This window comes from Ochlerotatus camptorhynchus, unplaced genomic scaffold, assembly GCF_037179485.1.
Source record: "Ochlerotatus camptorhynchus isolate MF236.1 unplaced genomic scaffold, CSIRO-AGI_Acam_v1.1 ptg000284l, whole genome shotgun sequence".
Taxonomy (NCBI): Eukaryota; Metazoa; Arthropoda; class Insecta; order Diptera; family Culicidae; genus Ochlerotatus; species Ochlerotatus camptorhynchus.
In genome coordinates, this window is record NW_027040773.1 from 3,197,551 (window position 1) to 3,220,986 (window position 23,436).

The 23,436-nt window shown below is 39.3% G+C and overlaps 1 protein-coding gene across 1 annotated transcript; it reads right to left on the bottom strand.

Moving 5' to 3' along the window:
- Positions 1-1,767: 1,767 nt before the first annotated feature.
- Drep4 (DNA fragmentation factor-related protein 4) lies at positions 1,768-22,741 on the bottom strand. Its single transcript, XM_065228267.1, has 6 exons — positions 22,395-22,741; positions 20,666-20,789; positions 20,341-20,526; positions 15,194-16,064; positions 14,972-15,132; positions 1,768-1,856 (listed from the first exon to the last, which is right to left on the bottom strand). The coding sequence occupies exons 1-6, from the start codon at positions 22,539-22,541 to the stop codon at positions 1,768-1,770; spliced, it is 1,578 nt and encodes a 525-aa protein (XP_065084339.1). The 5' UTR covers positions 22,542-22,741.
- Between the last annotated feature and the right edge of the window lie 695 nt (positions 22,742-23,436).

Sequence of the window (23,436 nt, forward strand, 5' to 3'; positions counted from 1 at the left end):
CCTGGGACGAACAAAGATATAATAAATATATGTCAAAGCCAGAAGTACTTGAAACACATTAAATTTTAGTTTAAAAGTATGGGTTATGATTGTGTAGGTAGATTATAGATTTCAGTTATTTATTAAATAAACTTCAATTAGAGAATTCAGAAAGTTAATTAACATAAGAGATAGGACGCGGGGGGTCCGCTTAGGGAGGCGACTAGCCTATGAAGTTGTATAATAAATCTTCCTATTTAGTGTATTTGTTAATTACAGACAATGTCAATAGCGAAAGTCATATCTTCAACCAGGCGCTTACGAACAAGTGAAGTTTTAGGAAAGATGTGTTAAATATGTTGATAGGTTTGAAATAAGAATGAGGATTGTTGTGCTTTAGTTTTCGGTAAGGTATGATGTGTCAACAAAACCCTTTTGAGCAAATTTTCAAACATCAAATTGATTGAGTGATTTATTGAAAGACATTGCGTTGCGAAAATTGACAAGTCATACATCTAACATAGTATTAGTAGCAGTGTCGCATAATCTTATCACAATTGCTGCAAATAGTGCTGGAGGGGCCGGCAGGGCTGAATACGGATCAAAACTAACATAACTACTAACACTAAAATGATCCCGGATCTAACACTTATCCATTGTACTTTTAGTTATATTTCAGTTTTATTTTTCTACTAAGTCATCTATGCTTCTTTCTATTGTTTGGATCAAGTACAACTAATACTAATCTACCTTTATGTATGTTTTACTCCCTTTTAACCCATTATCTTTATGAATGGCGAATCATATGACGTGAGACACGTACAAGCTGGAACTCAAAGAATTACTTCAAACAGGATGTCAAACAAATTCAGGACCAATCCAAATGAGACCAGAAACCAACAAGGCATCGGGGAGTTATATATTCTGGGAGAGGTATTTGATAAATAATCAAAAAGTGGTAAGTTAAAATCAGAGCCAGGATCATGAGAGGTAATTGTCAATAATTCATTAATTAGTAGAAATCTCGATAACTTTTTCAAGGTAGCGTATCGGCTTTGTAGGCGGTGCGTTTGGTCGTTGATTTGGCTTAACTGGTGGCTCACCCACGCGGGCTGGCACTATCATCAGATAGGGGAAAATTTCCTCTACCTGCTGGTGGTGTTGATAAGCGTGTGCGAGCTGCCGGTTGCGCCGGATCACCGATCGGATGCATTATTTGCAGGAGCTGGTGCTTCCCTTTGAAAAAGTAATCGAGAAATAGCCATATTATCCTGTAATTGATATTACTATTTTTATATATCAATGAAATTAGTCATGACAGAGTAACAGATGGGGAAGGACAATAGACACAAGTTGACACAATAAACAAGACAAGTGGGGGTTAATACACAAGACAAAATGACAAAATAAGTGACGACAGAAGACAAGACTGGGACAAAAATCAAACTTAAAAAAAAAAGAATGCGCAATTATAATATCAAAACTATTTGGATCAGCACAAAAACAACAGTGACCAAACGGGCACCATAGCCTAGGAACGTCTGTGTGTTGATTTAAAATAGAGGCTCATAGAAGCCAAATTTATCAATAAAAGGGGTCCAGTGTAGAGTTTAAGCAAGTGCTGCCACTGGATGACTACAAAAAAAAAAAAAAAGCTATCCATAATTGGGCGTTGTTGAACTTGTAGTATTGTTGATTGCACGAATTTTTAGACTTCTGCGAGAAGATTTCAGTGACAGTTATGGTTGCGCACTCACTAATACTACTTAATCCTTATGTCAGACAGTGTTACGACAGTGTCAAGTACGAACAACCGGCTTCGTCACTTCCCCGGTGGTGATTATTTCCTGGTTCGGATCCCATTTCAGAATCGATTTCTGTTGAAAAAACACAAATAAAATTAATTCGAGTACGGAAACCAAATGCGATCATTTACCAACCAGAGTAGATTCCACATTAATTAATTTCCTCGATCGAAAATTCACAATTCAAAACAGCAGCAGCAAACCATCAAAACCAAAACAAAACAAAATAAAATTTCTCACGATCTGTCAAATCACAAGCCAACTAGGCTATCCAAGACAAGGAGAGGAGGTCTGGCAATGTGCAGCTTGTTGTTTTTTCCTTCGCTCGCATTCGAATGGAACAGTGAGTTTGACGTCACACTTGTTGTTAAATGGTAACAGTAGGGGAATGAAAGAGACTATAAAATTAGCATTGCCCGATCTTTCTCTTTGACATAGCTAGGCTACGTTTGTGTGAGTAAGAGATAGGTGTACGCTGGGTGTGCGAAAATATTCACTGTGCAGAAATTTTCTGCACAGTTGTCTAAGAAGGTGCAAAATGCGCAATACTTGCACGGTATTTTATGTGAGTAGTCAAGTAACCATATAATCGCAAAATAACTTTAAATGTAGGTTCAGAATGAGGCAATGTCACTGAGACACGATATGGTTAGTTGAGAATTCAGATGAAACTATTACTTAATTTAGAAAACTACACACAAAAAACAAAAATTGTACCAGTAAAAATATTGAACTTTCAATTTAAAAGTATCAACAAATTCGTTACCCTAACTACGAAGATATTTAATTTAATAATGTTATTTTCAATTCAAAAACGAATGTTTTGATCTTATCTTGTAGTTTTAAAAGCTCAAATTTTCAAATCGAAAATTGTTTTACTGTCAAATTTACTTCTTCATGGGTAGATTTCTACCTTTTTATGGGTTATTCTACGGTAGCGTGAGTATATAAAAACAAAACGCGCTAAACATTAGGTGGAACATTTTACCAGCCACCAGCCTGTGCATCGACTCATGCAACAGTTGAGTATTGAAATTATTCCCTGTCTCGATCAAGAATAAAATATTTAATCTTTCAGTAGAATCCGGTCGTCCATTAGAACGTGAAAACCTACCTGGAACTACCTGAAGGACGTCTATACGGCTCTAGAAATGAGCAGCTCGCCAATGCCGGTAGTGAAATCGAACACGAGTACAAGAAACTCTCGAACAGACGCAAACCTCGCAAATGTCCGACAAAGATTCCAGTAAGTGACCTTAAATTTCCCCCTGCTTGGACAAGATTATTTCAGATTATACCCCTTACTTTTACACTCTCATTAATTTCTATATACCATTCTAGATTAGATCCACGACGCTTCGCTGGCTGCTTCCCACATAGAACATGTCCTCTACGAAGCCACCAGTTCATTGAGTTTGTTGCTCCGTACTGGACCACAACAGACATGGATGATGCAGTGCAAAATCTGACTGCTGCTATACGACGTCTATCTAACCATACAAAAATCTAATAATTATCATGTAAACTATAAAAATATTCAATATTAAAACATAAATTTATTTTTGGAATTTGAAATTGAAGCACAAAAATAGGAATTTTATAATTAATAGATTTTTAAATGAAAAATTTGATTGTTATGATTGAAAATGCTGGTATTCATACTGAAAATATTGATTTTTTAAATCGAAATGGTACATATTATTGTAACAGTAAGGAACTTTCATGTTAATAGTTTGTTTTGGTTAAAAAATAATCCACTTTTAATTTCAACACTGTGATGCTTTTGAATTGACAGTAGTACAATTCATTTTGAAAGTTCAAACTTTTAAAAGTAGTGAGTGGACTACTTTTGATTTGACAGTTGGCTAACTTTTATTTTGAAAGCTAACCGCTTTCTACCAAAAAGAACCAACGCAAACTTTTAATTCTACCAACGATTTTTTTAATTTCAACAACGATAATTTTTTGTGTGTAGTCCCAGTTGTCTTTCTTTTTCGGTTGCATGTACCGTGGACCCTCGTTAATCTGAACACATCGTGAATATTTTTTTATAATGCGTTTATTTTCCAGGTTCATTTGCTGTAGCTTTGCGGAGCCGATATTCATTGTTTAGATAACAAAATTACTTATAATTAACGTTAGTAAAGCGGGGGCCGATTACTCGCGGCTATCTCGAGGTTAGGGGTAACAAATTGTAACAAATGGATGGCAGGATAGGGATTGAGAACACAAGGTTTGGAGAGCAATGTGCTCTTGATCTCGAGCTTGATCTCGAACTAAGCGACATACTGATGAATAAGACAAACATGGGGATACATCGATGGGCAGCTAACAACTTTGGAAAACACAAGATGAAACTAACCACTAAATCCTCAGATCTATCTGTTTTAAAAACACATAAATTAAATTCAAATAATCGAAATCTCGGCTAGCCAAGACATATCTAACGGGTATCGCGGGTTGTTTTCCTCGGATCCTGATGGATGTGGATAACTCAGATCTGACAACACGGTGTAGGATACATGACCAGACAACATGCTCGATATCATGATAACCACTGCCACACGCAAATAAATTGCTGCCTGAGAGCCCAATTCGATAGAAGTGCGAGTCTAACGAACAGTGATTGGACATAACGCGTATAAAGTCACGGCTCATGTCCAACCCTTTGAACCATGGTTTGTTCGACACCTGTGGGAGAATTGTAGCGACGCCGGTGGTGTAGTGGTAAGCGTGTTTACCTCTCACCCCAGTACGCCTGGGTCGAGCCTGGGTTCAATCCCAGTCGGCGCCGCCGGGATGTTCTGAAGCATAACATCTCTAATCACGCCTTCTTTCGGATGGGAAGTAAAGCCGTTGGTCCCCGGTTCATGAGTTGATGGGTCGATAGAAAGGGCCTAGGTGTGGGAGCTGCCTCCCTGGCGTCGGTACACACTTAAATTTTTTCGCCGAGATTTCAACAGCCGAGTAGTTCTGCAATTTATTTTGCCGAGATTCAGTAAAACAATTGCCGAGACTCAGCTAACAAATAACTATTTGCTGAGATATCAGCTAACAAACAGATATTTTGCAGAGATATCAGCAAAAGTAAATGCCGAGGTAATCGGCTGTTGGAGATTTCACCGAGCTAGATTAAGTGTGTAGCATTGGTGCTCAGCACGGAAAACAAATCAAGAAACAAAAAACCTGTGGAAGAATATAATGTGGTTATTTTCCCAAATCACCATCATTCCATTTTTGTTGCCAACTGATGAGGACTTGCTGACGAGCAATGGAGAAAAATTCGTTGAAGGCAATTTGTCGTTCAAAAATATTGCCTTCCATAGCGCCCCCACCTTAGCCAACGAGTCCGCTTTCTCATTACCCGGAATTGAGCAATGAGATGGGACCCAAGCTAAGGTGATAGTATAGGAGCAGTTGGATAAAACACTCAGTTTAGATCGTATTTCAGGCAGGAAATACGAGAAGTGCTTTATCGGCCTCCAATGAGCTAAGACAATCCGTTTTTTTCCTTGATTTGTTTTCCGTCGATCTTGTTTTCCGTGCTGAGCACCAATGCTACCGACGCCAGGAAGGCAGCTCCCACACCTGGACCCTACCTATCGACCCATCAACTCATGTGACCGAATCATTAAATCCACTGTGGAAAAATGAAGCGTTTCACACAGCAATCGAATATTCTTTATTTATGCATGAAAACCAAAGACCCAACGACTGCGAATACGAAGAAGTCTTTGAATACAAATTAGCAGACTACGAAAAAATAAAATTTAAATTAAACAGTGTCAATTGGCAATTAATTTTAAGGAATGTAGGAAATGTCGAAATTGGTATAGACGTGTTCTACAAAATTTTAACAGAAATAATTTCGGAAGAAATACCTTTGAAGAAAAAAAGACGTAACAGACACACACAAAATCCAGTCTGGTTTAACAGACAAATAAAAAACTTGAAAAATCGGAAGCAAAAAGCACATAAAATTTATAAAAAACACAATAGTAGTAATAATATATTAATTTATTTGGATCTATGCGATCAACTGAATTTAGCTATCAGTACTGCATTTGAAGAATATAATGCAAAAACTGAACGTGAAATAAAGTCCTGTCCGAAGAACTTCTTTAATTACGTAAAAACGAAATTAAAATCTGACAATTTTCCTTCAATAATGCAACGAAAATGTCAGTGATAGTTCGAAAAAAAAAACTGTAATCTATTCGCAAAATTTTTTCAAGAAATTTATACGACATTTTCTGAAGAAGATCGTGACCGCGATTATTTTGCATTTTATCCAGAATTTTCAAGGGACATTGGCCTCAATCAACTTCAAGTGCAGGACATTTTGCAGGCTTTAAAAAATTTAGATGCCTCAAAAGGTCCTGGACCTGACGGAATTCCTCCAGTATTTATTAAATGTCTAGCAATGGAACTCACTGCTCCATTGTTTTGGCGTTTTAATATGTCCCTGGAATCCGGAACCTTCCCTAAAATTTGGAAAAGCTCATTTATAGTACCTATCTTTAAATCTGGTCGAAAATCTGACGTACGTAATTATCGTGGTATAGCCATTATCTCTTGCATTCCTAAGTTTTTCGAGTCAATTATCAACGAAAAATTATTTCTCCAAATCAAAAATAGAATTACTGACATGCAACACGGCTTTTTCAAGGGTCGTTCGACCTCGACCAACTTACTTGAATTTATAGACTATTCATTGAATGCAATGGATAATGGAAACCACGTAGAAGCTCTCTATACAGATTTTAACAAGGCATTTGACCGCATTGACATACCAATGTTACTCTTTAAACTGCAAAAAAATGGAATTAAGTCAGGGCTCCTGAAATGGCTTGAATCATATTTAACTAACCGCCAACAAATAATTAAATTCAACGGAAAGAAATCGAGCCCAATTCAAGTCAGGCGTCCCCCAAGGCTCTCATTTGGGACCTCTCCTTTTTATTCTATACGTAAACGACATATCTCACATTCTCAAAAAACTTAAATTGCTTATTCATGCCGACGACATGAAGCTCTTTTTGGAAATAAGAAATGAAGAAGACATCAATATATTCCGGAATGAAATACACATATTCTACATATGGTGCAAAAAAAGTCTACTAGAATTGAATGTAAAAAAATGTAACTTAATATCATTTAGTAGAAAAAGAACAACTTCAAACATTTCAATTGCATTAGGAAATCATACTGTAGACAAATGTGAAAGAGTTAGGGATTTAGGAATTATCTTAGACTCTAAGCTAACTTTCATAGACCATTACAATACAATTATTCACAGGGCAAATAACATGCTAGGCTTTATCAAGCGCTTTTGCTATAACTTTCAGGACCCTTACACAATTAAAACACTGTATATTGCCTATGTGAGGTCAATACTGGAATATTGCAGCATTGTATGGTATCCATTTTCAATCACGCACGAAGAAAGATTAGAATCAGTACAAAAACAATTTCTATTATACGCTCTTCGTAAATTAGGTTGGACTTCATTTCCTCTTCCATCATATGAAGCACGCTGCATGCTTATAAACATACAAACATTAAAAGAGCATCGTGAATATGCAATGGTTTTATTTGTAAATGATATCGTTTCGCAGCGAATTGACTCAACAGAACTTTTATCAAAATTAAATTTCCATGCACCCACTCGGCAACTCCGAAATCGAAATTTATTTGCCATAAAACATCATCGCACAAATTATGCAAAATATTAATGGCCCATATATTAACCGCATGATGGCCTCTTACAATCAATACTGCGAAACCATTGACTTTACAATGTCTCGGCAAAAACTAAAACAATATTTTTATTCCATAAGAAATAACAACTCATAAAAGAAAAGACAAGAAAGCTGACACTACTTTTTTATATAAATATATATTTAAGAAAACAAAACTGTATTAGTTGTACTAGTCTACGTTGGTTGACGAAATAAATAAATAAATTTCCCTTAAATGGCTTTACTTCCCTTCCGAAAGATCCGGCGTGATTAGAGATGTTGGGCCTTATTACGGGTGTCACTACACGGTGATAAGGAAGTGATACTCATAATAAGAACCGTGATTGCCGTACAAATCAAATGGGAATCACTTCACCGTGACGACAAGTGACAAATTTTCACCGTGAAGTGACATCCGTAATAAGCCCCGTTATGCCTCAGAACATCCCGGCGGCACCGACTGGGATTGAACCCAGGCCTGCTGGGGTGAGAGGTAATCACGCTTACCACTACACCACCGGCGCCGCTAAGACTATCCGTAAAAATGAAATAATGATCAGAAGGTAGTGAGGCGATTCGCTCTACTACGTAAAATGTGGCTGCGAGTTCCGCAACGTATACGGAGCATGGTTTTTGCATTTTTTTTTTCATTAAAGAGATTTTTAGCCATAGGCTAGTTCATCTCTTCTGGTTTTTGCAGTTTATAGGAGGCGCTATGAAATTGATTAAATGCACCAAATCTAGTGGAAGCATTTATGGTTGATCCATCTGTGAAAAAACTTTTATCGTTACTTACATGGTGGTGCTTGATTGCAAAAATTGAGGGAACAACCATCGACCGATGGTGATCTAGTATTTCATGGATTTCTTGCATCATGGTCAGATCAAAATTTACAGAGGAACTATAGAAGGCTTGAAAGCAATCACGATTGATCACTAATTAAGAAGGACCAACCCCCAGCGTCATGTACTAATAGTACAAACTCATGAATCTTGTTTGAGGATTTCGGTCGAGCAGCTTCTCAAAGTGTTCTATTACCGAAAGATTCATTACTTCACAACGGATGAGAAACCGGAAAGACAGCTCAGCGAAACGATCTGTCAGTAGGAGAACACCCGCGAGTACTTCGAGGCTCATCGTATGAGTCGAGTGCATACAGCCTAGCGCAATACGAAGGCAACGGTATTGAATCCGTTGCAGCGGTTGCAGCTTAAGGATGTGTAATTTTGCTGCGGATTGGAAGCAAGAGCTGCCGTACTCTGAAACCGAAAGGATGGTTGTTCGGTACAACCTGATCAGATCTTCCGGGTGGGCACCCAACCAACTTCCGGTAATTGTACGAAGAAAATTAATCCTTTGCTGGCATTTTTGTTTCAGATATGCAATATGTTTTCCCCATGTGCATTTGGAATCGAAACAGACACCTAAATACTTAAAAGCAATACTTTGAGTGATTGTTTTACCCATTAGCTGTAGCTGTAACTGTGCAGGATGTTGCTTCCTAGGAAAAATAACCCTGAGTTTCTCCGGAGAGAATTCGATACCCAGCTTCATAACCCAAGTAAAAAAATTGTCTAAGGTATCTTGCAATACTCCTTACAGGTCCGGTGCACTTGGTCCTATAACGGACACAACGCCGTCATCTGCAAGCTGCCTTAGCGAGCAAATTTTTTATCAAGAAAACCATCAATGTCTTTTACATACAAATTATAAAGAAGGGGGTTTAAACATGAGCCCTGGGGGAGACCCATGTAACTAATTCGTGAAGTTGTCGAGTTTCCATGAGAGAAGCTCATATATTTCTCAGACAACAAGTTGCTCAAATAGTTGTTCATAATTGGTAAAAGCCCACTATCGTGAAGTTTATCCGAAAGGACATCGATACAAACAGAATCAAAAGCCCCCTTAATGTCCAAGAAAACTGAACCCATTTGCTGTTTTTGCGCATATTCCAGTTGAATTTCAGTTGAAAGCAACGCAAGACAGTCGCTCGTTCCTTTGCCTCTCCGAAATCCAAATTGCGTATCTGAAAGTAGACCATTCGACTCGACCCATTTGTCTAGACGAAAAAGAATCATTTTCTCCAACAATTTCCGTATACAGGACAATAAGTTCAACAAGCGTCTCTTCGCGACATCTGGAAGATTTGTAAACGCGTTTTTTGGCTTTAATCAAGTCGGTGTACCGCTCGAAACCCCCGATCTTACCGTGTTTGCGGAAGCGTTTAAACGCGGCTTAAGCTTCTCGCTGTTCGCGTCGGTGCAATCCTTATGCCACCACGGAGTGAGAGGTCGTTTGCGAACGGAAGCACCCGGAACGCATTTCGTCTGTGCTTGAAGAGCGCATTCAACGATAAGTCGCGATAAAAAGGAGTACTCGTCCAGCGGAGGGAGTATCTCAACCGAATCAGTACCACCGAGAACCGCGGACGCAAATTTTTGCCTGTCGATGTTTTTCGTGAGGTCGTACGCGAAGTCAACCGAGCGAGTGGAAGATGAACCATTGGTAATAGAAATTTTGATTGGCAAGTGGTCACTACCGTAGGGATCTTGAATTACCTTCCACGAGCAATCCAACGATAGTGAACTCGAACTGAGGGAGAGGTCTAATCTACTTTCTCTTGCTGGAGGTTTGGCCACTCGTGTAACTTCCCCAGTGTTTAGAATTGTCATATTGAAGTTATCGCAAAGGTTGTATACCAGGGTTGAGCGGTTGTCATCGTACAGTTCCCCCAACCGGTGAACACTCGTATTTATTTCAGTTGCCGTTGGGACGTAATTTGTGATTATCCCCGGTCCCTTTCAAATTGTATAATTATTTATGTACGGTCCTTATATTTGAAATGACGTTTCACATTCATCTAGTGATGGCCGATTTTCATTCGAATAATCGATTAACGAACCGAAAAGTAAAATATTTGTAATCGGTTATATCATGCCGATATAAGCATTAACTTCTCCAGAGGATCATCACCAATCGTTTCAAACATGTGCTGCACTCTCATTGGTAGAAAAATGGCAGCACAGCGAACAAAAAATAATCGATTAGTTGTTAATCGAGTAATTAAAAAATGGGACATCTCTGATTTTAATGTGATTGTTTCGATAAAAAAAAGTGCGCAGAATTTCATTTCTACCGAGGGGGCATCAAAACCACAAAATTACCTTGTATTCATTGGATGAAAGGGACCGTGAAAGAGGACACTAAAATAGAAAGTTTTTCTTCCGACAGTTTCATCTTAGTATTCATCTTTGGTTCCCCCCGTGGGAGTTAAAATCTCCTAAGATCAACCGAGGCTCAGATAAAACAGAGCAGATATCTGAGAGACCTTGGCGAGAAATCGCAGTTCTCGGTGGAAGATATACTGAGGCAATACTGAGGCATTTACCTCGAATGTTAAGCCGACATGCAACAACTTCAATGTCTGTCACCGAAGGCAGATCGATTATGTAAAAGGAATGGAGCTTGTTGATCCCGAGAAGCACCCCTCCATACGGATCTGCGCGGTGGTTAAGGCGAATAATGTTGAAATCGTGGAAAGCAAGATCGTTGTCTGAAAAAAGCCATGTTTCACAAAGGATAAATGCATCAAAAAGTGAGTTGTTAACTTAAAATTTAAATGCGTCAAGTTTTGGCATAAGACTTCTACAGTTCCACTGAAAAACAGAGATCATATCCCTGACCTCATTTGGAAAATTATCCATCAAAAGATATGATCGATGCAAGGAAGGACCACCTAGAAGCTAGTTGCTTCAAAAGAGTTTTCCCATTGTCAGCACTAAATTAATAATGCTCCTCGTTGAGTCAGAGATATTGAATATACTGAAGAAGCTATCCACAATACCAGAAAACGTGAACATGGGGGCATGTTCTTGCTGATTATTCAGCTGATTTTCTGGCCGAAAACTGGGACATCTGGGGTTTTAGATGATCCTGGAAGTGACGGAAAGTTCTTGTCATAATTACAAGGTTTAAAACCCGGTGGAATGGGTTTCGGTGCATTTCCGTTACCTCTTGATTTTTCCAAGGGGGAAGGGTGGTCCGTACGAGTGGCCTTACGAGGATTTTGAGTGACGTTTTTTTAATCGCTTTCTCGTGTTGCCTTTAAAGAAAAAGGGGCTAGTGTGAATAACTGACCATCAGCGGGAAAGGACCCAACAAACAATTCACAGTCACAAATAAGCATACACTTTGAATAAATGCTGTATAACAGTGTACAATGCTGAATAAAACAGGATGTCGAATTATGTGCTGAAAAAAGTTCATTGAGATCGATAGATGCGCCTTTCTTCCGCCGTTTGCTCTGATATGATTAATTTACTTATTAAAAGCTTTATAAACGTTGACTGTCTTCCTGATTCAGAACCAGAAGTTTGATCTAATAACAAACTGAATAAGTGTAATTTGCACATACATTGTCGCTTTAATTTGACTGTTTTCAATTGCTTTAATAAAATGCTTTATTAGACGTCTTATAAATGTTTTTTTCATTGCGTTGCTTTACAATAAAGGTGTATAAAGGTGAATACAGTCAGCAAAATAGCTCTTATACCACTATGCATCCATGTTTTAGTTGAATGCTCTGTACATGCTTTATAAACGACGTATTAGATTAATTATTCCACAACACTGCCCAAAAAACAATTCAGAGTAACAAATAAGCATATAGATTGAATAAATGCTTTATAACAGTGTACAATGCTGAATAAAACAGGTTGTCAAATTATGTGCTCAGAAAACCTCATTGAGATCGATGATGCGCCTTTATTCCGCTCATTGCTCTGATTTGATTAATATACTTATTAAAATCTTTACAAACGATGACTGTCTTCCTGGTTCAACACCAGATGTTTGTTCTAATAACATACTGAATAAGTGTAATTTGCACATATATTGACGCTTTAATCCGACTGTTTCAATTGATTTAATAACATGCTTTATTATAGTCTAATAATTGTTTTCTAGCTCCATTACTAGATTCCATTGCATTGCTTAACAATATTGCTGAATAAAGGTGAATACAGTCAGCATAATAGCTCTTATACCACTATGCGTCAATGTTTTAATTGCATGCTTTGTAAATGCTTTACAAACGGCGTATTCATTCATTATTCCACAACACTGCTTCAGGCTAACAACAAAACGAAATTGGTAGCATAGTCGTTACCGTTTCCGCTTTCAAATAGAAGGTCGCGAGTTCAATCCCAATCGAAAATATTAGCATCCTTTGCATCGAAATTAGAGAGATGGAGAGGTAACGTTGGTCTAATGTTAAACAACTATGAATGAATTAATCATTCTCACATCTCCTTGAATTAGCTAGAGTTACGGCTGGAAGTGCTGATAGGTTTTCAGATGCAAGCTTTTATTTAGCTGCCCATATGATGTAATCTAGGATAGCTCAGATGGCAAGGCAAGCGGCTGGTGATCGGAAGGTCATGATTCGAATCCCATATAACGACATGTGTGTGTATGTATGTATGTAATAGATTTTCTAGATCTTGTGTGGTGGGTGCGTGCTTCGACCGAAATAAATGACACAACAATCACTAACGAGAACACAACCCTGCTCTTCTGTGTCGTTCTTATTTTCGGATTAATTATCCCGTAGTTGAATAATCGTTTAATATTAAATGTATAATAGTGTCTTATTAAACATTATTTCACATGAGAATCAAGCGTCTATATACACCTTTATACCATCGCTGTTTAAGGAAGTAAATTATGTCTAATAAACGCTGAATAATCAAAAAATTTACCGAATAAGCTCTGTTACAACTCTTGTTAGTCGAATAAAAGCTTCTCGACATACCTTATTCAACACCAAATATTTCGATGTTGTGGTTGAATAAATTCTCCAGATTTGTGTAAACAAAGCCTGAACAGAAGTTATTATTAAAAATAGTATAAGTATTATTAAGCATGAAGTGGAATAAAATCGTCAAGAAGTCGTTTCTTCAATGGGCAATTGTTTGTTGGGGAATCTGCCCGATATCGCCGCACGGCTTACCTCCACGATGGTTGGTGATTGAATTGTCACGAGAATGCAGTGTTCAGTTCGTTGTCCTCACAACGCTCATCATGGCTAACTACGAGTCCCTGCGATAGTGCTAAATGTTCAGCACACTGCACGGAGAAGCATTGGGTGCTCTTTGCACCCACACAACTTCCTTCACCAACCTCTGAGTCAGAGCCCTGATCATCATCTGGCAAATTGGAGTATATGTTTTTGCTTTTTGGGGTGGTTTGGGAAGATGAAGCGGTGTTTTTTAAGAGTTCTGCAAGTGACCTCTTGGAGCGAGCTTGCAAAGACCGCTTAAGTTTGCAATCGTGTTCGTGTATTTTGGCTCACTGGTGACCGCCGATAATGATACCAGCAGATCCGGTCGAATAAAGCAACACGAAATTGACTATGTACAAAACGCTGATTAGACCGGTAGTCATCTACGGCCACGAAACATGGACTATACTCGTGGAGGACAAACGAGTCATTGGTGTTTTTGATCGATGGAAGACGGAACGTAGAGGAGGCGAATTGTCAGCTGCCTACCCGAGCAAAGTTAGAGATCAAAATGAAATCAGAATTTGCTGTTATGATGTAACTTATTTTGAATACTCCATTTGATCTGATTTTGGTTGACTTAACGGTTAAAAAAAAATAGAGCAAAATTTTACACTGTTGAATCAAACAGAAAACTAATTGTAATTTCAATTAAATCAATTTGATTACTGATTGTGCCTTCATAATATTTGATGAATACGAGCCTGTCGTAAATGGTTAGCATCCATGCTTCTCCTGGGGGGGGGGACGTGCTGTCAAATCAGCCTACTGATCATCTTGTATGAAACTGGTTCCAAACGTAAACAAACGCTGTAGGTTTCTTATGGCTTGTTTACGTTTAGAACCAGTTATGCGAGGTAGGCGACGATTGTTCGTATTTGACAGCCACCTCCCCCCCTTGTGCTTCTCACGCTGAAAGATTTGAGCTCAAATGTCACCTCGGGCTAGCTACGAATGACCTAAAATGTGTTAAACAAAACAAATAAACAATAATCGTTAGTTCAATCACAGATGAACTTAAATCAAATTATAAACAAGAAATTAACAGCAGAACTTCAAGTTAAGTTGCTTTGATTTAAAAAGTCTTGACTGCATAATGAAAGCACAATATGATATCAGAGTTCTGTCGCGACAATTGAAATCAAAATGAGTTTTCATTATGATAGGAATTGCAAACTTTAATATCGATTTGCTTTCATTTTGTTAACCGACTTTGCTCGGGCAGGAGGACCAATCATCGTCCACACCGGAAAATAAGCAACTACGGTGAGCTGGGCACGTCGTAAGTATGTCATATGACAGCCCGGTGAAAATGGTTCTTGATAACGACCGAACTGGAAGAAGACAAAGAAGTGCGCTGTGGATTGACCAGCTGGAACGCGACCTGTGGAGCCTTCGCAGACAGCGTGGCAGACTACGTGCTGACATGGATCGAGTGGGATGGAGACGACTTCTATGTACAGCAAAGAACACTTGGACCTTAGCCTAACTGGTAAGGTAAGGTATAGCGAACCAGCTAAGCTAGCTACTGAAACCCCACTGTTACTGAGAAAAATAAGATAAAAAATAACGAACTGATTTTTTTGAAAACCCGGCTTTCTCATACTTTCTAGCAAATCTTCCGTTGGCCTCCCCGTACATTAAACCGTTATTATTGAAGCGTATTTTGTTTTGGAAATCCTTAATATACTTGTACTCTGCACATTTGTCGCAGATTATACTGCCCTTTGAGATCATATCATGAATACTTTTGTCGTGGCAAACAATATGAACCAGTTTGAGGTTCCCAAGCGTGAAAAGCTCGATAAAATAAGTTATCACAGAAAGTTTCTTACCCCTACGGTTATGTATTTTGCAGATTGCATCCGCCTCGTTTTCTATAACACGCCTGACGTTTTCCACAATCGACGGCAGCACCGAGCGGCTTATCTCGACCTGATGATCCAAATTCCACACTTGGAACAGAATCATGTTTTCCCTGCTCGCGTACGGATTGATAACATGCGCTCTGTACTTACATTGCCCTTCGTTCCACAGTCCCATGCAAGGGAAATCCCCTTTGGTATTGCAAAGAGCCACCCGGTACTTCCCGATTGCGTTGCCATCGGTCTCTAGCGATTGTTTTATCGCCAGTTTCAGGCGTTTTGGCAAAATCCTCGGCGCGTCCACTTCGTCCTCTTGGTTTTGATTGTGCTGCTCATTAGTTAGTACCAAGTTTGAAACCTCACCACCAGTCTCTGTCGCCAACCGCTGCGGATGGCCCCGGTCGAATATACAGCTAAAATAATCGAAACCGCTCAGCAGTTGACGGAACAGGTCCAGCATTTCGTCAATCAGCTCCTTGGCCATCGCATTCTGCCGGTAGATGGCACACTTTGTCAGCTCGTCCTTCGTCTTGTAGAAGTAGCCTCGGATGCGGTCCTGACCGCGACGTTGCATGATTTCCTCTTTGGTACGACCAGATTTTTCATCGATTCCTTAAATTGAGGAGGGAGGGGGTGCATTACTATAGACTTTAAAGGGTGTGTTGCAGTGTTAGTAAAATTAGTGGTAAGCATTGTTGTAACGTTATTTCGCTGTTAATACATTTTATTTGTTGTACATAAATAACCCTGATTAGCATGCGTTCTATGTTTCATGATAATAGAAGCTAATAAAAGAAGAGAAATCCACACCAATCCAGCTAATTTAGCCTCTAGCCCAGTAACTCCTTGGTGTCGAACAAACCATGATTCAAAGGGTTGGACATGAGCCGTGACTTTATACGCGTTATGTCCAATCACTGTTCATTAGACTCGCACTTCTATCGAATTGTTCTCTCAGGCAGCAATTTATGTGCGTGTGGCAGTGGTTATCATGATATCGAGCATGTTGTTTGGTTATGTACCCTACACCGTGTTGCCAGATCTGAGTTATCCACATCCCTCAGGGCCCAAGGAAAACAACCCGCGATACCCGTTAGAGATGTCTTGGCTAGCCGAGATTTCGAATACATGAATTTAATGTATGTGTTTCTGCCTGGCCATTGGCATAACCTTGAGGATTGCTTAACTGCAACCAGGTCCCAGGGCTTGTCTGTATCTTTACATTTTGAAAGATGCGCACTAGTGATGCCAGTTGTGATGTAGCGGACTAAAAGTTTATTGGAATTTAACTACAAACCAAAATTAAATAGGGGAAATGACGGCTTCGGCATGACAGACTATTTTCGGCAACCCAAATTGAAACACTATTTTCACTGAATTTTCTTACGAAAACACTTCGCTGAATGCATACAAACGATTCTTTATGCTTTCAGCTTCAATAAGACTATATTTTCACCACTGAGAAAAAGCAATCTAGCAAGGTTTTCTTGAAATGCAACACACGCACTACAAATTGTAGCTGATTTTGAGTTGCCGATAATAGAACAGCAGATTTACATGCAGTTCAAATGGAACGGTTGCCGAAGAAAAACTGGTTGCCGACAGTACTCACTCTCACTAGAGAAGATTGGAGCTTTGTAAAAGCGTTTCAAAACAGTTTTTGACAATTCTTTCGACTGAAATTGTTAGAGCAGCTGGCAGCAAAAGATTGTAAACAAACCAATACTGCATATGTGTGCGTTCCTTAGAGAAAAAGGCTATAGAAAGAAGGTCGCTGCTTAGGTTGCCGAGAATACGTAAATTCCCCTAATTGTGTGGTTTAGAATTATGATTTTAACAATGATTTTTTTTTTAAATAAATTAGTCTAATGACTGCAAGAATATTTTTTTTATTCATTTGGTTCAACATTTTTGGAATGCGACATCACACAGATCCTACCTTTGAATTTGGCTTGATCGAGTGGCGATTTTCTTTTCTTTAGATCAAGACGATGAAGTTTTGAAGAAGACAACGATCATAAATCACAGGGAATAACAAAGTTGGTCGCCGTATTACACCTGGAAAACTAGTGTGAAACAGGCTATCAAGAAATCGGGCCATTCCTTGAATGCTGAGATCTCAGTGAAACTTTTTTTGCCGAGATTTGCACAGCCGAGCTCGGTAGAAAAAACTAAATGTGTAGGTTACACTTAATTGAATGATATATAGCATTTCTCAAATGAGAATGATCCATGCCTTCGTCAAATGACTAAGCAACTGATATCACCCATTCGAAGAAGGTCCCATTTGATAACGAATTGCTACTTTTCTCATTTTCATCAAAAATGTTCAAATGATTTTGAGAATTTACAGCACTGGTTGCAATCTGTTGCAATTATTTGACAACCGTTATAACATGGTATAACCATAGAGGTAACTCTCCCGTATCTGCAGCTCCTTTATTTCTGCCATACGTTTCTGCTCCACCAGTTTTTTTTTTTTTTAGATTATCGTTTAATCGTTTAAACCTGGTGAAACATCCAGCGTGGCCCGAACGTGGTCTCTGAATTTCACCAATGAGACCATTCTAGCTCAAGGTGAATTATAGGCCAGAATGATAAAAAAAAACAATTCTAGAAAGGTTGGGCAGGCCATGGAACTAGAAATACCGGAGAATCTCCCGTGGTCTGGTTACATGTTAATTAAGCGTCACAAGTGATCTCTTAGCATGAGCAAAGCAGAGAAGATTTTTCGGAAAAATTAAATTAGGGACAAAAAGTGGTTTGGTCAAAAGATAGTCAACGACATTTGAAGGATGGCGAAATATACGCAGCATGGAAACATGGATTACAAAAAACTTCCTGGCACAAATTTTATCTGACTGGTCGTGGGGCTTAAAAGGTCTCCTATAGGTACAAATTCATTTTTACTGACAAATTTGCAAAGAAAATTATGATTTGGCAAAAGATCTGCTGCTGTCTAGTCTAGTCTAGTCTAGTCTAGTCTAGTCTACACATACACAGCCAGTACTTGAAAGAATCCTGGAAAATGATACATCTATCATTTTTCTTGTCATTATTAATGCCTGCTGCACATCAAGGATGTGAAACAAACAATAAAGCGGCCAGGCCTACTGTGTAGCGTTAAGTTAATTTTTGTGGAAGTGAATGTTTACCATGTCTACTTAATAAGTATAGACAGTGGTTAACATTTAATCCACAGGTAATCAAAGAGCGGGGACATACCGTACCAACCGCTCCGTATGCAGGGCTATATAAATCGTTGGGAGTGACAGAGCTAAGAAAGTTAATGTACACTCCTTGATTGTCCGATCTCCTGGGATGGAACACGGGTATTTACCCCTTGTGTTCGAGCGTACAGTCCTCCCTCCGTACAAGCGTGGACGGCACCGCCAACCCACTGCCATCCCTCAATCGATCCAGCCGACCTCAGTCGAAGGACAACAGAGAGCGGTGTGCGGACGTAACCTATACGGAGGGAATGCTGTATTCGCCTAGGTTATAGCGCCCTTGCTCGCTACCATTTTCTTCTAGCGGTTGGGACCTGAGCACTAACTCTTGTCCTAGCCCTATATGGCATATGGTTATAGCGCCATTACTCGCTTTCTGAAAAGAGAAGAAGGGAAGGGAAGGAGAGGAAAAGGACTTGGGAAAAGGAAATGCGGAATTCCTTTCCTCATTAGTATTTGTATCGTCAACTTTTATGAAAACTATATAAATCATTCTTCCTTGGTCAGAGGTATTATTACGACATTTGAATAAGATTGTCTTATCATTTCCCTAATAAAAATAACCATAAAAGAGAGCTTAACGACGTGTTCGGGGTATCATCCAAACCCTATGTGGGATGGTTTACCTATCCGAGATACAGTTCGTTTATGGTATTTATTCGATTATCCAATATAAATCGGTAACACTGTCCTGCAACCGATGTAGGAAGCACCAAAGAATATATATAGACAAATCTCAAAAACACAGTTTTAACTGATAGTACTTTATAAACATCAAACTGTCCAATATTGGATCCTGCCAATTATTAGCACCAGAATAAATTGCAACGGACTCACCAAATTGATCCATGAACGATGTCTTGTTACAGTGATCTCCATACTCAAGGGTTGGTTGACTGGGCTCGAAAATAGGTTTTCCTATTCTTAGTATCGGACAAGCGAACCAAAAATCCTGTATGGCCAATCAGTTGATTAGTCAGATGATGAAAGCACAATTGTGGCTGAATGGATTCAGGCTGCTAATCGGAGAATCTGACCCACTTGTAAGGAACACAAAGAGCCACAAAGAACAACCAATGGTGCTAGGTTCCGAGATGATCAGTGGTTTAAGAACTCTGGGGTGGCAAATAGTTGAAGGAACACTAATTACAACTTCACAAAAGTCTAGAAAAAACGGAGCAAAAATTGACGGCTGAAAATTTTCTAAGTCTCTCTTCGAGCACAGCTCACTACGATCTGGCAAAAGATCTGCTGCTGTAGACATAAAACCAAAGTTTCCATCACATATTGCACAATAACGTCAAAGATCTACTGCAGGGGAGAGAGTTTGTTAAAGAGTGATGGCGATGTCAATTTTAAAGCATACAATTTTCTTAGAAAAAACATACACACATATACACACATTCAGCACTCGTAAGCATACACAAATTACTGCAAGTATGGTTGCAACTCCTAAATGGTCTGCCCACATCCACGTGACACAAGCCACACATGGTCGCTTTTAAAACCTTTAACTGTTGGCACAGCATTCGGTCGTCTTCGCACTCCAGAACAAATAGGCAGTAATAATATACATCAAACACCCATGTTACCTCCATCCATTGGCCAAAAGATCATAGTCGTGTGCAGTTGTTATACCTACACGCTTTTTTGCAAACCTTCAAACCATTCCGCGTGCTCACTTCGCAGACTCTTAAGGGTCTGCTCTTCCTGGGAGCGCTGGGCATTCTGCAGCAGTTCGGCTATCTCGCTCTGATTGTTACTGACAAACTCCTTAGCCAGCGTGCCAGCCTGCAGCAGCTCGCTATGGGTAGATTTGATTGCGTCATACATCAGCTGGAAATCTGTATGTAACCAAGGGGGGGGGGGGGTCGAAAGAAATAGTTATAGAAAATTAGGTCAATGACAACCAGAATCGGAATCGGTCTGATTCCGACACGACGAGAGAGAATGATATAAAAATAGGACAAGGAAGAGACTTGCCAGTTTTTACGATAACGTCCCTCTCGGCGACCACGAACAGGACCTGGGCCGGCAGAGTGCAAAAATAATCCTCGTCCAACACTTCGACGCCTTCCCGTGCCAGATAGACGCGACAGTTTTGTAGCTGCAATAAAAAAGCGGAATCAAGTACGGGAAATGAGATATTATGATTTTAATTAAAATCATGTTCACATGACACTAAGAATTTTTTTGCTCCAAGGAATAGTAGGTGCAGTTATTTCAAGGCCGTATGAAATAATTACTCAGCTGGAGTATTTATTATTGCTTTCATAATTTAGTGGAATAACGCGCCTTGCATGGTTGTTTCAGTTACGAATTGGGTCACATATCGGTATCGACGGAGAGCAAGGAAGCGGAAGAGGCGCAAGCATCTCTCGAGAGTACAATCAACCGGGTCAATGTCATTGGCCTTCGTGCATTATCCTTTGTGCATCTATCCGGTTTGGTCCTGCCTGGCGTCGATGTTCGCGTATTTCTGTATCGGTATCGGTGCACGGATGCACCTGTAACAATAGTTGCACTTGCGCTCAATCGTCGACCTCGGTGTGCTGCTGGTAGCTAGTTTTCTCACACTATCAATGCCGTTTATCTCCTTATACGTATAGTGACCTTTAGTTATAGTTCGTTACTGATTCTCATGCCACAGCATCCGAATCAAATAAAGAAGACAGGGGTTCAGGATGGACCATTTGTTGTTGGGTCCCAAGTAATGCAATATAATGCTGATATAAATATTTAAAGCCAAAAAGGACCCTTATCGAATTTGGTGGTTACGGGGGGTATTAATTTTAACCTCGGGTTTAAGTGTTAAAAGAGACTTTTCCACCGAAATCCGTTGAATCTTCGTACCGTAATGCAACGACTAAAGGACGACTCGTTAATCCGAACATTTAATTTATTATTAAATATTTCGTCTACTTGATTCCGATTAATATAAAGAACGGTGATAAAATTTACAAAGGCAAAGATGGTCAACTTTTAATTTTTGGACAAAGTGTCCGGAATTCGAGCGTTTACGGTATTCACATGGAAATGCTAATTAATGAGTGTCAATAGTTGCATTCCATTCCTTCTCAAATTGATGAACTTTTCACAGATCTGCAGAACTGTCACGTTGCTTATAAATCCGTGCTAAGTACACGAGCTCCAATTAAAAATTAGTTTTTATAGACTATAATATCTGTAACACTGTTCATTTAAAAAATAACAACTCAAGGGCTTTATGCACAACCATTAAAAGAAGCACTTCAAAGAAGCCAGGGCAATGTTTAAAGGATGATTTCAAAGCAGCCTCCCTGATACAGTACTGACGAGGTACATAGAATTTTGTATTTGGAGACTTTAACACAAAAACAAAACTGTTTTTTGCAAATTCCTTTAAGATAAGATATAGTTAAAGCTTTAAACTTCAGGTATGCAAAAAATTGGATTAAATAAAAAGAAAAAGAAAAATTATTACAGCTATTTAACATTCATTGAAATAATAATAGTTTTAGCCATTTATATGAATAGAAATAAAGACATCTTAGTGCTCTAAAACTAACTTTAAACATACTTCAAAAAATACAATGACAAGTAAACCCAAAAATGCCACTTCCCCAGCCTCCGCTATTAATGCTTGTATAGAGCAGCTCCAAATAAGGAGCAATGCTATGCTACCCTATGCAGTGCAATGCAATCCGCTTCCCGCACTATCTAGGTCATTCACCTTGAACTTTTCGGAGGCTTTCGTTTTCAGCATCCGAAGCGAATCCGCGGCCACACCGTACTTTTTGCTCCGTTCCACGTTGGTAATCTTGTAGCCTTGCAGCGGACCAGCGCCGGAGGATTTTTTCGATGACAGAAAATTCAACATCTCCCCTTCGATGGACAGGAATTTATAGCACAACACTACGGCGGCGGGCGAGGTCACACTCCACGGAAGGACACACGATAATACCGAGTGAATTCGCACAACACAGAATGGTTATTTTGCTCTCACGAAGATGCAACGCGAACCGCTTTTGGGCGCCTACGACGACGGAATGTGGCTGCTTGATCTAACGACCGACCAGTCGAACGAAAAAAAAATCTCCACTGCGTGGTGTGTATGTTGGTTGGTTTGTTTATGTACCGAACTGGTTGTCGCGATTTTTATGCTTTGTTTACATTATGCGGCTGCGCGGTGGTTGCAAACTTGCTAACCGTCAGCATAAACCTCATCGGCCGAACAAATATCGCATTAGCGAGGGTCTAGTACAAGAGAGAAGCGGATTCAAAACTAACTGCCTTGGCGCGACCCTGATAAAAGTTGTTTGGTTATTTTGCTTAACGATGGGTTCAGAGCACAAACGAAGTGACAGACGGAGCGGCTCGAAAACTTTGGTGACTAACCTGCTATTTCAATTTTTCAGTGTACCACATGGCAACACCACTACTACTGGATTGTACCACATGGCAACCCGCATAAACGCGAACCATAAATTAACCTTACGGATAATGGTTATAAATTGTTTATAATCCCTCCTTAACTTTAACTGAAATGGTTTTGGAACCTTACATGAACGTTTGTGTGATAAAGTTTTAACCTTATGTATTATGGTTTTTAGGAAGCGGACCTTACAAATAATGGGTTGTTAAGAACCATTACCATTTCAAATTCTTGTTTTCTCCATACATTTTCGGAAAGAGAACTATATTAGAATGTTTTTACTTATGGTTTGAGAACATTAATGGTTATGGTTATGGTAGTCAGTAAGGCACATGAATGG

Excerpts from the sequence above, each read along its gene's own strand:
- Drep4 (XM_065228267.1), bottom strand. The coding sequence starts at position 22,541 with ATGTTGAATTTTCTGTCATCGAAAAAATCCTCCGGCGCTGGTCCGCTG. Across the intron at positions 20,790-22,394 it reads AAGCCTCCGAAAAGTTCAAG|CTACAAAACTGTCGCGTCTA; the intron begins GTGAATGACCTA and ends TTTTTATTGCAG. Across the intron at positions 1,857-14,971 it reads TGTCTGCGAAGGCTCCACAG|AAATCGATTCTGAAATGGGA; the intron begins GTCGCGTTCCAG and ends TTTTTTCAACAG.